Source organism: Pseudopodoces humilis, chromosome 27, assembly GCF_049639895.1.
Source record: "Pseudopodoces humilis isolate 2021_Gansu_Grassland_sample_001 chromosome 27, ASM4963989v1, whole genome shotgun sequence".
NCBI lineage: Eukaryota > Metazoa > Chordata > Aves > Passeriformes > Paridae > Pseudopodoces > Pseudopodoces humilis.
In genome coordinates, this window is record NC_142226.1 from 925001 (window position 1) to 939778 (window position 14778).

At 61.2% G+C, this 14778-nt stretch overlaps 1 protein-coding gene across 3 annotated transcripts; it reads right to left on the reverse strand.

Moving 5' to 3' along the window:
• Positions 1–602: 602 nt before the first annotated feature.
• LOC106628530 (cAMP-dependent protein kinase inhibitor beta-like) lies at positions 603–14097 on the reverse strand. 3 transcript variants are annotated; one of them, XM_088067491.1, is made up of 5 exons: positions 11238–11265; positions 7830–7925; positions 2331–2434; positions 1485–1630; positions 603–885 (listed from the first exon to the last, which is right to left on the reverse strand). In XM_088067491.1, exons 4-5 carry the CDS (start codon positions 1627–1629, stop codon positions 803–805), a joined length of 228 nt encoding a protein of 75 aa, XP_087923617.1. In that variant the 5' UTR covers position 1630; positions 2331–2434; positions 7830–7925; positions 11238–11265; the 3' UTR covers positions 603–802. The 3 variants fall into 3 exon arrangements, with proteins under 3 accessions (XP_087923617.1, XP_087923616.1, XP_014114075.1); XM_088067490.1 differs by having other exon boundaries at positions 1485–1636; XM_014258600.2 differs by lacking the exons at positions 7830–7925; positions 11238–11265 and adding an exon at positions 13747–14097 and having other exon boundaries at positions 1485–1636.
• Between the last annotated feature and the right edge of the window lie 681 nt (positions 14098–14778).

Consider the following 14778-nt stretch of genomic DNA (forward strand, 5'->3'; position numbering starts at 1 on the left):
CTCAGCCCCTCAGTGTCAGGGCAGGAGGGTCCCGCAGTTCCTCTGGCAGGAGCGGAGGATTTGGGGAGCACGGCCCGGGAAAGCCTCACTCCGTGTCTCCCGCACCCCCAAACACCGCAGGACCCGGCTGGTTCTGCCCGGTGACCCGGCTCGGGGGGCTGGAGGTGCTTCAAACCGCATCGCCCCCTCCCCACGCCCCAAAATCACCAGCAAGCCCATCCCCAGGGGCGCGGGGCGCCCTGGGGTGCTCTGCTCCTCAGCGGGACCCCGCAGAGACGTGCCGGCAGCCCGGGGGCTCGGTTAGGGGCCGGGGCCTCTCGGGGTTTTTGTGCTTTCTCGTGTTTCCCCCCAAACTCGGGAATGGCTCCCGAGCCACCCAGAAGAAAGGCAAGGAGACGAGGTACCCAAAAACATCACAGTGAACACCACACTCAGCAAGAAACACCCGTGGCTGCTCCTGCGGCCGAGAGGGTCCCCCCCGGGGCCCCCCAGCGCTCGGCTCCGCCAAAAGCCCCCAGAAGAAAAAGATTCCTCCCCCCGGGGAGGCAAAAGCATTCCCGCCCCCCCGAGTCCTGGCGCAGGGCGCGACTGGGGACCGGCCCTTGCTCACGGCAGGTCCCCTCCGTGTCCCCGCACGTCCCCGCCACGCGCGGCTCCCCCGCGGCCGGGGGACGCTCCAGGGTCTCGCTGCGGCAGCACCGAGGGAATCCCAGCGGCCTCCGGCCGTGCCAGGAAAGCCGGGCTGGGGCTCCGCAGCCTCCTCCTTCCTCCGCCGCTCACAAATGTCCCCCCCCGGGCGGGGTTAGGACGTGTCCTTCAGCTCGGGGCTGGGGGGCTGCGGAGGGGGCGCCTCCGCCGAGGGTGACTGCATGTCCTGGGCACTGCCTGCCAGGAGAGAGGAGGGGACAGGGTCATGGGATGGGATCAGAGCGTGGGATCAGGGAATCGGTGAGGCTGGAAAAGAGCTCCAAGAGCATCGAGTCCAACCCGTGCCCGATGCCCACCTTGTCCCCAGCCCAGTGACCAAAAGCTCCCTGGACACCCCCAGGGATGGGCATTCCAAACCTCCCTGGGCACTTCCAAGGCCTGATCCCCTTTCCATGGGGAAATTCCTGCTGCTGTCCCCCCTGAGCTGCCCTGGCCCAGCCTGAGGCCGTTCCCTCTCCTCCTGTCCCTGTTCCTGGGAGCAGAGCCCGACCCCCCCGGCTGTCCCCTCCTGCCAGGGACTTGTGCAGAGCCAGAAATTCCCCCTGAGCCTCCTTTGCTCCAGCCTGAGCCCCTTCCCAGCTCCCTCAGCAATTCTCCAGCCCCTTCCCAGCTCCCTCAGGAATTCTCCAGCCCCTTCCCAGCTCCCTCAGCAATTCTCCAGCCCCTTCCCAGCTCCCTCAGCAATTCTCCAGCCCCTTTCCCAGCTCCGTTCCCTGCCCTGGACTCGCTCCAGCCCCTCCGGGATGAAATGGGATCCCCCTCGCCCGCTCACCCACCTGCGCTCAGGGACATCTCGGCCAGTTTGAGGGGCAGGTCCGCGGGGCTGACGCCAGCGGGCGAGCCCAGGATGTCGGGCAGGGCATTGCGCCGGCCCGTCCTGCCGGAGGATGCGAAATCCAGCACGGGTTCCACCTCGGTCATGCTAACCCTGGGGAGAGATGTCCCCTCTGTCACACCACGCGAGCTAAAGGGACCCGGCTCTGCTCCGGGCTGGAGCTCTGGTGCCCTCTGCACCCCTCTGCTCCCCCCTGCACCCCTCTGCACCTCTCCTGCACCCCTCTGCACCCTCCTGCAGCCTCCTGCACCCCTCTGCACCCTCCTGCACCCTCCTGCTCCCCTCTGCACCCCTCTGCTCCCCCCTGCACTCCTCTGCACCCTCCTGCACCCCTCTGCACCCCCCTGCACCCCCCTGCATCCCCCTGCACCCCTCTGCACCCCCCTGCACCCCTCTGCACCCCTCTGCAACCCCCTACTCCCCTCTGCACCCTCCACACCCTCCTGCACCCCTCTATCCCCCAGGAGCAAAGGCAGGGCCACCCTGTCCCTGGGACTCGCCACCGCCCCCCGGCACCTCTGGGTGCTCTGATCTCCGCTGGCCACGGCAGCGTGGAGGGAGGGAAGGAGAGATGGAGGGAAGGAGGGAGAGATGGAGGGAGGGAGAGATGGAGGGAGGGAGGGAGGGAGAGATGGAGGGAAGGAGAGATGGAGGGAAGGAGGGAGAGATGGAGGGAAGGAGGGAGAGATGGAGGGAGGGAGAGATGGAGGGAGGGAGGGAGGGAGAGATGGAGGGAGGGAGGGGGTCCCAGGGGTCCCACCAGCGCCCCCACACCAGGCAGCCTTACCGGGCACCCTCCAGCCTGGCCTGGCACCGCTCCTGTCCCGTGCCCAGGCGAGGGAGGGACACCACAGGAACAGGGATCAGTCGCGGCTGATCAACCCCTCTGACCTGCGGGGGACAGAGCAGGGGGTCACCAGTGGGGAAGGGATGGGGGGGAGCACTGGGGGGCACTGGGGGGATCCAGGGGGCTGTGACCCCATGGGAACACCTCCAGCACCCCCAGGAACAGCTGCCCTGAACCTCAGACATTGGGGGATGATGGAGGGATGGATGGATGATGGATGATGGATGGATGGATGGATGGATGATGGATGGATGATGGATGGATGATGGATGATGGATGATGGATGGATGGATGATGGATGATGGATGGATGGATGGATGGATGATGGATGGATGATGGATGGATGATGGATGGATGATGGATGGATGATGGATGGATGGATGGATGGATGATGGATGGATGATGGATGGATGATGGATGGATGGATGGATGGATGATGGATGGATGATGGATGGATGGATGATGGATGGATGATGGATGATGGATGGATGATGGATGGATGATGGATGGATGGATGGATGGATGGATGATGGATGGATGATGGATGGATGGATGATGGATGGATGGATGGATGGATGATGGATGGATGATGGATGATGGATGAATGGATGATGTATGGATGGATGATGGATGGATGGATGATGGATGGATGGATGGATGGATGGATGATGGATGGATGGATGGATGGATGGATGATGGATGGATGGATGATGGATGGATGATGGATGGATGGATGGATGGATGGATGATGGATGGATGATGGATGGATGATGGATGGATGATGGATGGATGATGGATGGATGGATGGATGGATGGATGGATGGATGATGGATGGATGATGGATGGATGATGGATGGATGATGGATGGATGGATGATGGATGGATGATGGATGATGGATGGATGGATGGATGGATGATGGATGGATGATGGATGGATGATGGATGGATGATGGATGGATGATGGATGGATGATGGATGGATGATGGATGGATGATGGATGGATTGATGATGGATGGATGATGGATGGATGAAGCCTCCCTGCAGGGACTTGCCCTGGGAGGTGGGAGTGGCACTGAGGTGGCACTGGGGTGACACAGGGATAGTACTGGAGTGACACAAGGGTGACATGGGGGTGACACAAGGGTGACACAGGGGTGGCATGGGGGTGACACAGGGGTGACACAGGCCCTGGCAGGGACAAGGTGCCCTTCACCCTCCATGTCCCCTCTGCCCCCCACAGAGCACAGGGACCCCAAACCAGCGCCCCAGCAGCGCCACCCCCTCCAGGCCACATGTTGGTGGCAGTGCCAGGACTGCTGTCCCCAGGCTGGTGGCAGTGGGAACTCACCAGTGTCCTGCTGGGAATCACTGGGAATTCCTGCTGGGAATCACTGGGAATTCCTGCTGGGAATCACTGGGAATCACTGGGAATCCCTCCTGGGAATCACTGGGAATCCCTGCTGGGAATCACTGGGAATCACTGGGAATTCCTGCTGGGAATCACTGGGAATCACTGGGAATTCCTGCTGGGAATCACTGGGAATTCCTGCTGGGAATCACTGGGAATCACTGGGAATCACTGGGAATCCCTGCTGGGAATCACTGGGAATCACTGGGAATCCCTGCTGGGAATCACTGGGAATCACTGGGAATTCCTGCTGGGAATCACTGGGAATCACTGGGAATCACTGGGAATTCCTGCTGGGAATCACTGGGAATCCCTGCTGGGAATCACTGGGAATTCCTGCTGGGAATCACTGGGAATCACTGGGAATTCCTGCTGGGAATCACTGGGAATCACTGGGAATTCCTGCTGGGAATCACTGGGAATCACTGGGAATCCCTGCTGGGAATCACTGGGAATCACTGGGAATTCCTGCTGGGAATCCCTGCTGGGAATCACTGGGAATCACTGGGAATTCCTGCTGGGAATCACTGGGAATCACTGGGAATTCCTGCTGGGAATCACTGGGAATCACTGGGAATTCCTGCTGGGAATCACTGGGAATCACTGGGAATTCCTGCTGGGAATCACTGGGAATCACTGGGAATTCCTGCTGGGAATTCCTGCTGGGAATCACTGGGAATTCCTGCTGGGAATCACTGGGAATCACTGGGAATCCCTGCTGGGAATCACTGCAGGAAGGACGAGCCGAGGTCCTGTGTGCAAGGGAGGGGTGGCCGCAGCTGTGGGGATGGGGAGAAATAAATGATTAACCTGGGAGGTGATTAGTGATTGGTTAATTAGTGATCGGTGCTGGGGTGGCTGTGCCACGAGGGGCAGGACCTGGGTGCTGCTCAGGGGGGAAACTGAGGCACGGGGCTGGGCTGGAGGTGACAAAGGTGGGGCAGTGACAAAGGTTCTGTGTACACCTGCACGGCCATTGCCCTCTGGAGCCACCTGCACTGCTCCTGCACAGGTGTGTCACTGTCACAGGTGTGTATCACTGTCACTGTCACAGGTGTGTCACTGTAACAGGTGTGTGTCTCTGTCACAGGTGTGTATCACTGTCACTGTCACAGGTGTGTCACTGTCACTGCCACAGGTGTGTCACTGTAACAGGTGTGTGTCACTGTCACAGGTGTGTCACTGTCATTGTCACTGGTGTGTGTCACTGTCACTGTCACAGGTGTGTCACTGTCACTGCCACAGGTGTGTCACTGTAACAGGTGTGTGTCACTGTCACAGGTGTGTCACTGTCACTGTCACTGGTGTGTGTCACTGTCACTGGTGTGTGTCACTGTCACTGTCACAGCTGTGTCACTGTCACAGGTGTGTCACCGTCACTGTCACTGGTGTGTCACTGTCACTGGTGTGTGTCACTGTCACTGGTGTGTCACTGTCACAGCTGTGTCACTGTCACAGGTGTGTGGCACTGAGTTCGTGTGTGACACTCCCTGACACACCTGTGTGACAGTCCTTGACACATCTGTGTGACACTCCCTGACACACCTGTGTGACACTCCCTGTCACACCTGTGTGACATTTCCTGACACACCTGTGTCACTGTCACAGGTGTGTGGCACTGAGTTTGTGTGTGACACTCCCTGACACACCTGTGTGACACTCCCTGTCACACCTGTGTGACACTCCCTGACACACCTGTGTGACTCTCACTGACACACCTGTGTGACACTCCCTGTCACACCTGTGTGACACTCCCTGACACACCTGTGTGACTCTCACTGACACACCTGTGTGACACTCCCTGACACACCTGTGTGACTCTCCCTGACACACCTGTGTGACACTCCCTGACACACCTGTGTGACTCTCCCTGTCACACCTGTGTGACTCTCACTGACACACCTGTGTGACAGTCCCTGACACACCTGTGTGACATTTCCTGACACACCTGTGTGACTCTCACTGACACACCTGTGTCTGCACTCCCTGACACACCTGTGTGACACTCCCTGACACACCTGTGTGACTCTCCCTGACACACCTGTGTGACAGTCCCTGACACACCTGTGTGACATTTCCTGACACACCTGTGTGACTCTCACTGACACACCTGTGTGACTCTCCCTGACACACCTGTGTGACTCTCCCTGTCACACCTGTGTGACTCTCACTGACACACCTGTGTGACACTCCCTGACACACCTGTGTGACATTTCCTGACACACCTGTGTGACTCTCCCTGTCACACCTGTGTGACACTCCCTGACACACCTGTGTGACTCTCACTGACACACCTGTGTGACACTCCCTGACACATCTGTGTGACACTCCCTGACACACCTGTGTGACACTCCCTGACACATCTGTGTGACTCTCACTGACACACCTGTGTGACACTCCCTGTCACACCTGTGTGACTCTCACTGACACATCTGTGTGACACTCCCTGACACACCTGTGTGACTCTCCCTGTCACACCTGTGTGACAGTCCTTGACACACCTGTGTGACACTCCCTGACACACCTGTGTGACACTCCCTGACACACCTGTGTGACTCTCCCTGACACACCTGTGTGACACTCCCTGACACACCTGTGTGACACTCCCTGACACACCTGTGTGACACTCCCTGACACACCTGTGTGACTCTCCCTGACACACCTGTGTGACACTCCCTGACATATCTGTGTCTGCACTCCCTGTCACCGTGTCTGCACACGTGGCACTTCCTGGCTCGCGGTGCCACAGCCGTGTCACCTCCTTGTCCCAGAGTTTGTCCTCACTCCCCACCTGCTCCAGGTGATGTCCCTCACCCGGCACCGCCTGTGCCACACGTGTGACATCCCTGTGGGTGTCCCGCTGTGTCCCCTGGGGCTGTCTGGGGACACACACCTGTGTGTGACGGTGTGAGCGCACGGGCACGCGCATTCCAGAGGGTTCCATGGATTTTGGGGAGAAATCCTGGAAGGAGGGGGCTGTCCCGCCCTTGGAGCCACCGATCCTGGAGGGGTTTAACGGCCATGGGGACGGGGTTTGGTGGCTGAGGGAAGGGATGGACTCTGATCTCGCTGGCTTTTTCCAGGCTAAAGGAATTTGTGATTCCCAGTGGATCCCAGTGGATCCCTGTGGATCCCTGATGTCGTTCTCACACACTCACACACAGATTCTCTGCACGCCCCAGCAGAGCCAGAGCCTCTCAGGCCAGATCAAAGCTCCCTCCCCACAGCCCCAGCAGCCCCTGCTGCCTCCGGTGCTGGAGAGCCGGGAATGATCATCCTCCGGGATCTGCTGGATCCTGCCCGCAGCAAAACACCCCCATGGATGTGGGGATGGGGCTGGATCCCGCTCCCAAAAGTGGGGATCAGGAGCCTGGGGACCCAGACCCGGGGCTTGTCTCTCCTGGGATGCAGCATCACCGTCCCAGAGCCCACCGGGCTGTCCCCACACCCCTGGGGACAATGTCCAAGCCACCAACACCTGCCCCGTGCCACCTCCTCCAGGTCCCACAGGCAAATCCAACCCAAACGGGGCAAATCCCACGGGATGAACCTGGTGAGGGAGGATTTCCCCCTCTAAGCAGGGATGGTTTCTGTGGCTTAACGGGGTCTCAGCCTAAGAAAGCTCCAGGAGTCACATGGAAGGTCCTCAGGGTCCTGCTTTAATGCCCCTAATGGGATAAAGGAAGGGCAGAAATAAACCTCAATCCCTGCTGGAGATGGGCGGCAGGGAAGGTGCTGGGACAGGCGGAGGGAGGAGAAGGACAGGGATGTGCTCCTTGGTCGGGTTCCCTGGGAACAGCAGAGCCCTGGAGGAAGGTGCAGAACAGGCAGAGAAAGGTGTGACCAGGTGGGGATGGAGCAGTCCCAGGTCAGGGTCAAACACAGCTGTGACGCCCTCAGTGTCCCCTCTAACACCACTTTTTGGGGTTGCTGGGGGTGGCAGGGACCCCAAACTGCACCTGGAGCCTGGGGACCACCACGGACGCACCACAGCTTTGCCAAACACGTCACCCCCACCAGAGAAAACAAACCTGGAATGCTCCAGGAGTTCAGGGATCTTGAGGATTCATTTAACCACAAGAATTTGCTTCTTCAGCTTCTGAGTTGTTCATGGGTCATGAGCTCCTCTGCAAGGGGGTTTGGGACATTTAATGCTCTTGGCTTTCCCTGTTTGGGGGGCTCCTCCTGCTCGTTTAATTCAATGTTTTATGGGATCTGTGCTGGGAATGCTGCAGCCTGGAACAAACCCTCAAAAACCCACCAGGAGCCCCTCAGCGCTGATGAACACCAGGAAAAACGGGAAGCATTTAGCGAGATGGAACTGTAAAACGGAAATGGGAAGGAAAGAGCTGGCCCAGGTCAGGAGGGAACGGGAGCATCCTCCAGGAAAACGAGCCAGGAGTCCACACGGGGCTGGGTTACCCGACAGCCAGCAGACAGCCCCTGGAGCCGGGAACAGCAGATGGCAACAATTAAACGCAGGATGGAATCTGGAGAGCCCTCCCGGGGAGGCAGCAGGTTCCGTTCCTCTCCAGGGAAGCGGCTCCTGGAGCCCCGGGAATGCTGAGCCAGGTGGGAACGGGCTGTGTCACCTGCCCAGGGACAGCTCCGGGATCCCGCTGAGAGGGAAGGGCGGGGATAAATATTGTCCTGAGCTCATCGTTTCCTGGGAGAGGGGGAAAAGGCTGCAGGGATGTGGGCTGGTGCAGGAATACTGAATGTGGAGGTGCAGAACGACTTTTGGAATAGGTTTTGCTCACACACAGGAGAGGATGATCCCTCCTGGCAGGGATGCAGCTTCCAGGACCCATTCCCGTGGGATGCTGGCACCCCCCTGCCTGCCCTCGGCAGCAGAACTTCTCCAACCATGGCCTGGCACTTTCATCCCTGAATCCCCAGGATTCCAGGTGGGCCAGGCAGGAATTTGGGCCAGCTCGGATCTTGCCGGGCACCTTTGGAGTGAACGAGGAGCGCTGAGGTGCAGGGATCCAGACCTGCATCCTGCTTGGAGCACCAGCAAGGTCTCCCACTGCCTTTCCCCCAGTTTTCCCCTGGCTCCCAAATTTTCCACAAGCTCTGAGGAATTGTTGCAGTGGGATTTCTGAGCAGAGGTGACGCTGGCAGCTCCCCACAGCTCGGACCCAGCCCGAGAAGCTCCAGCACATCCCGGTACCTGCAGGGTTGGCTCTTCCCTGTGATTCCCTTCCCAGCAAAACCCACATTCCAAAGGCATCGGACACGTGGCTCCTGCTCCTTCCCTCCCCGAGGAGCAGTGGATCCTCCTCGCTGGGATAAAACACTTCCAGAGGAATTCTCATCACCCTCTGAGCCCCTTCCTGTTGGGTCCTGCCTTCAGCTCTGGCCTTCCTCCTGTTCTTGCACACTCATCCTCACGTCCAGACCAGCTTTCCCCATTCTCCACCACTCCTGCTCGTGCTTGGATTGTCTCATCCATGGATTTGGGAAATGCTGAAGCGTCTCTTTGTCCCCTCCACCATCCTCACATCCCTCTCCCTGCTCCCTGCCTGGTGTCCATGGCTGCCCTGCTCACACCCAGATCCTGAATTATCCCACCCAGACCTCTCCCTGGATCCCCGGGATCCTTTTAAAGATCAGCCTTCATCCTCTGCTCCCTTTTGCACGATTTAGGGTCTCACTGCCCAGAGCAGCTGTGGCTGTCCCTGGATCCCTGGCAGTGCCCAAGGCCAGGCTGGACATTGGGGCTGGAGCAGCCTGGGACAGTGGGAGGTGTCCCTGGGGGTGGCCCTGGATGAGATTTAAGGTCCTTTCCAACCAGGGATTCCATGACTAATTATTTTTAGATTGGTTATTATATTTTTTCCCAGCTGTAGGACTTGGAATTTTTATTTCCACCCCAAAGCTGAGCTGTGTCCGGCCTAGGCGGAGCATAAACCCTTCCCTCCGTGGGCTCAGCTGGGCTCGGCACTGGGACCTCAATTCCCATTGAAGGAAGGGCTCTGAAATGGGACTCTGGTTAATCTCCATTCCCTGTAATTCCTGGCTTCCAGCAGGGAGATGTGCACGGGAGGTGGGGTTTGCTGCTGACATCCGCGGAATGGAGCCGCCGGCAGAAGCAGAGCCTGTGTGATTGCTCCCTCAGTCAGGGGGATGATGGCAGAGTTCAGCTGTGCTTAATATCCACCAAAACCTGGAAAAATCCTGAAATCCAAGCCGAGTCTGCCCAGAAGGGATTTCAGGCTGTTTGTATAAACTCTCCCTTTGGATTTTAAAGCTGGAAACACAAACCAGAGCAAGTCCTGCTCCGGTGTGGGAGCGAATCCGGCTCTTGCGCTCCCTGGCATCCCAATCCTAAATTTCTCTGAGCAATCCCGAATTCTGCCAACCCAAATCCCAGACCTGGGGGTGCTCACACCGTGTCCCACATCAGAGCTTTGTTGCTCCACCGGGCAGCGACCCCAGAGAAAATCCCCTCTGGATCCCGCAGGCCTGGATTGGGCCGGGGAAAAGAGCTCCAGAGGACTCAGCACTTTAATCCTGGCACAACCCTGCTGAGCTCAGCTTCTCCTGCCAGCCCACAGCGGGATAAAATCGAGGCGTTTTCCCTCTGGCAGCAGCTCATGGGGCATCCTGGAAAGGTGCTGAAAGCCAAGCTGGATGTGGGATTCCCTCTGGAGCACCGGGATCCCAGCCCTGGACAAGCCGCTCCAATTAGAGAGCGAAGCACCAAAGGCTCAGCGGGCACGAGCACGTGAGCTGACACTGCAGGGCTTCACCCGCATCCCAAACCTCCAGGAGAGGCCATGGGAAACCTGGATAACCTCAGCTGTGCTGCCCAGAGTGGGAATGGCCAAATCCCAGCTCCTCTTGGCCATCCTCCGAGGCTCCCAGCCCGGCACATCAATGCTTCCCATCCCTCCTCCTCTCCCCTGGGGAATGTTCCCATCGCCTCGTGCTCACAACGAGCATTGCTGGCTTTTCCTGTCACACGGAGCAGGGATTCTGGAGACCGGGAGGGGCCGGGTCGCTCTGCCAGGAGGCACCCGGGGCTCTGGGAATGCTGCTGCTGGCAGGAGGGCACTCCCGAGGAAGGGATCAGCTCCCTGCCAGGCTCTGATCCGTGCGCTGGGAGCGGCTCAGGGACAGCGGTAATGTCCCCGCTGCAGCACCAGGGACATGGAAAGCACCAGGAGCCACCAGCAGCGCTCCAGCCATGGCTATTCCCTGTGGGAACACGGCAAATCCCAAGGGCTGGCAGCACCTTTATTCCCAGAGCCAGGGCAGGGGACGGCTCCGGGATCCAGCGGGGAGAGACCCCCACCCCATACGGGTTTGGGTGGGGATGGGGATCATTCCTGCAGGAGGAGCTCCCTGGATCCCAAAGGAAGGAAGGATCCCAACCCCATCCCAGGGAGGAATGGAAGCTGCTCCAGCCACTCCCAGGCCAGCCAGGTGCTCACCAGCCTGTGGGCCGTGACCCATTCCAGAGCTACTCCTATTCCATGCTCCACCCGCACCAGTTAATTCCCTTTAATTAACTGATTAAAGGCAATCAGCTGGAGCGCTGGGCGGAGCACAGAAATTTCCCCTGGGGAGTTTGGGTGCCCATCAGGGACCCCACAAAGGTGCTGGGTTGAGCCATCCTTCCCCACATTCCTCAGTTCCCTCGGCTGCATCCGGATCCTGTTTGAGTCCAAGGGGGAAACGCTCCGGCCCCTTTGGCAGGAGGGGGACGGAGCCGCCCCCAGCCCCACGGGGGTACCGGGATACCCCAGCCCCGCTCTGGGAGCCAACAGCGGCTCTGTGGGGAAGGAAGGCGTCTAATGAGGGTAATTAGGGTGATTGAGCCCTGGGTAATGGAGCTCCCAGCAGAACCCTCAGTTCCCTGCTCCGACACACCACAAACTGTAATTTTGCATAATAAAACCAGGTAATTTTGCATAATAAACGTGTCACCCACACCCACAGCAGTTCCGTTCCTCACCAAGCTCGGGCTCTCTCCTCCCCGAGTGGTTTTCAAGCTCTGCTTCAGCCCGAGCATCCCGGGCGGAGCTGACGGACACGACCTGGGGATGAGGACGGGGACACCCTCGCTGGCTCTGGAGCCCTGGGTGGCACAGGATTGGTGCCGGGGGAAGCCCAGGGAGCTGTGAGGAGCCCCGTGGGCTGTCACAGGGTGCCAGCCGGGTGCCACCGAGCGCATCCCTGGCTGTGCCATGCCGGGAGCGCCACGGGACACCGCAGCTCGTGCACCACCGGAGTCTCGTCTCCCTGAGCCAGCTCCTTCTCCTTCACCTGCCTGCCGGCACCTGGAGAGGACCGGGAATGGAGGAGGCTCCCAGCCCTGCCCAAGCACCGGGATAAGCAGAGGCACCCGGAATTCCGGGGAGCAGAGGCAGCTGAACCTGCCCGGGACGCTCTGGCTCCCAGGGGATGTGCCTCCCCCAGGGCTCTGGATGCCGGAGGATCCTCTCCTTCCCGCTGCAGCTCGGCCAAGGAGGGAGGTGGAAAACTTCCAGGACACCCAGCTGCCCCCAGCACCCACCAGCCGGTGGGGAGGCCTCGCATGGAGGCGATCCAGATGTTTCCTGCCATCCCTGCACCGCCAGGATTCTCCAGCTGGCACCACCACCCTGTGACCAAACCCCCGGCCACTGGGAGCTGCCAGGGAAGGGACCAAAAGCCAAGGAGGGAAAAAATCCGTGCAGGCGCTCTGGGATGAGAGCTGGAAATCTGTGATGGAGCAGAGCGGGATCCAACCCCCCGGGGCTGAGCCAGGAGCTGGAATTGCCGGAATTCCAGGAGCCAAGGCAGGGCCATGGCTCCCATCCCGCTCATGGTGCCAGGTCCCCCCAGGCCTGGAGCACCCAGCCAGAGCTCCTCCAGCTGCCCCCAGAGCTGAACCCGAGGTCTCCTCCTACAGCCAAACCCCCAGAGCCTCTCCCAGAGCTCCCCCACTCCGCTCCCAGCATCCCAGCCCGGGCAGAAATGCCGGGATTCCCCCAATTTAAAGAAGTGAGAATCTGTCTCTGGCACCACCTTTCCCCTTGCCGAGCTCCTTCTGTCTGGGGGGAGACGGCGCAGAGCAGGGGAAGGGACAGGGGGACAGCGGCAGGGCTGTAACAGCGAGGACCGAGGTGGCCCTTGCTGGACACCCCAAGGTCACGGGCTGGGAGCATTTGGGGTGAGCACGGGACCCCTCTGCCACCTCCTCGGTGGCGCTGCCACCCAGCCAGGGGACAGCAGCCAGCTCCGGGGACCAAAGGGACCCGATCCAAGCATCTGCAGGGGCAATCTGCCAAAATGATGCCCCGAAGGCAGGGAGGAGGAGCTGTCCCTGGGGGAAGCCCTTTCCTCCCGGGAGGAAGCGCCACGGGAGCGCGTCCCCTGCACGGGGGTGCTCAGCCCTGGGGGGACTCTCCGTGCCTGGCGACCCCCGCAGCCCCCCGGGCCCAAATCGTCTGGGAAGCTCCAATCCGGGAAGCCGAGGGCTGGAGCTGGGGGTGGGGGTGGAGGTGTGCTGGCCGAGAGGAGAACAGGGCAGGGGGAAAGGTGGAGGGGGCACTGGTGACCCCAGGACACGCGGGGCGCGACAGAGGTGCCGCCATGGGGGTCGATCTGAAGTCCCCACCCTGAGACCGAGCCTTGCTCGGTGCCTCAGCACCCAAATCCTCCTCGGAGCCCCCTGGGGCACCCCAAGCCCTCGAGAGCACCCCACCGCAGCTGCTGCAAACTTTCAGCCCCCCCAAAAACCCATCTGTCCCCGAGGCCACCGCCATCCCCTGACCCTCCGGCCTCCCCACCTTCCCAGGGAGGTGCCCAGGGTGGGCACCGCCTTCCCGGGATGGGCACCAGTCCCCACGGTGGGCACCGGTTCCCTGGCCCCGGGGAGCCCAGGGCACCCTCGGCGCTGGCCCAGGGCCTCGGTGCCACCGCGTCACCTGCACCGACCCCCCGCCCGCCGCTCACCTGGTGCCAGCGGCGAGCCCGGGGCCGAGGCCGGTGCTGATGGTGACACCGAGGGTGCTGCTGCCGGTGCTGCTGCCGGTGCCGGCGGTGCCGGCGTGCCGGGGATTTCGGTGCCGGTGATGTCGGTGCCGGGGGTGATGTCGGTGCCGGGGGTGATGCCTGTGCCGCTGTCGGTGCCGAGGGTGATGTCGGTGCCGGTGACGGTGCCGGGGGTGATGTCGATGCCGGGGGTGATGCCGGTGCTGGGGTTGATGCTGATCCCGGTGCCGGTGCCGGTGCCAGCCCGGCTGCCGGGGGAAGGATGCTCCGCGCTCGGCAGGAGCCGCGGGGAAGCCTCCGGCTCCAGGCGGCCCTGGGGCACCCGGGGCCGAGCCGCCGCCGCCGCCGCCGCCGCCGCTCCCGCCCAGCGCCGCCGCTCCCGCCCGGCCCGGCCCCCGCTCGGCCCGGGGGGGGCCCAGCGCCGGCCCCGCCCCCCTCCCCCCCCCTCCCCCCGCCGCCGGGGCCGCCCCTCGGGCCCCCCCGGGCCGCTGTGTCCCCGCGTCCCCCCGCGCTGGCACACGGGGCGGGGGCTGTGACATCCCCCCGGGCCCCAATCCCCCCACGCTCCGTGCGGCTCTGCCCCAGCCCGGGCGGGGGACTCGCAGCCCGGCCTGGCCACCAGCCCAGCTGGGGAAATGGGTCATTTTCCCTCAGATTTCCTCTGGATTCGTCTCCCCGGCTGCAGAGCCCCCACGGCGGGGTGGGGGTGGGTTGAAGGGGCTCTGCTCGCCCACCGCCACAATTTGACCCCAACCCACACAGCTTTAGCTCAGCCAAAAAAAATCAATGGCAGACTCCGAATCTTCGGGGGGGATAAAAAAAAGAATTAAAAAAATCTGTGTCTGCGGTGGATGGGGGAGGGGGCGGGGGGCTGGGAGACCCTGGATGTGGCTGGAAATCCAGCGGATCACCCCGCACCGGGGCTGGGAGGCCGCCGGGCACAGCCCGGGCACGGAGCAGATGCCACCAGCTGCTCCTGGCCTGGCACCGGTG

What these genes read in the sequence shown, in the direction of transcription:
- LOC106628530 (XM_014258600.2), bottom strand. Translation starts at nt 1,629, where the DNA reads ATGACCGAGGTGGAACCCGTGCTGGATTTCGCATCCTCCGGCAGGACG. An exon ending in CGAGATGTCCCTGAGCGCAG is followed by an intron (nt 886 to 1,484) that starts GTGGGTGAGCGG and finishes CTCTCCTGGCAG; the next exon opens with GCAGTGCCCAGGACATGCAG.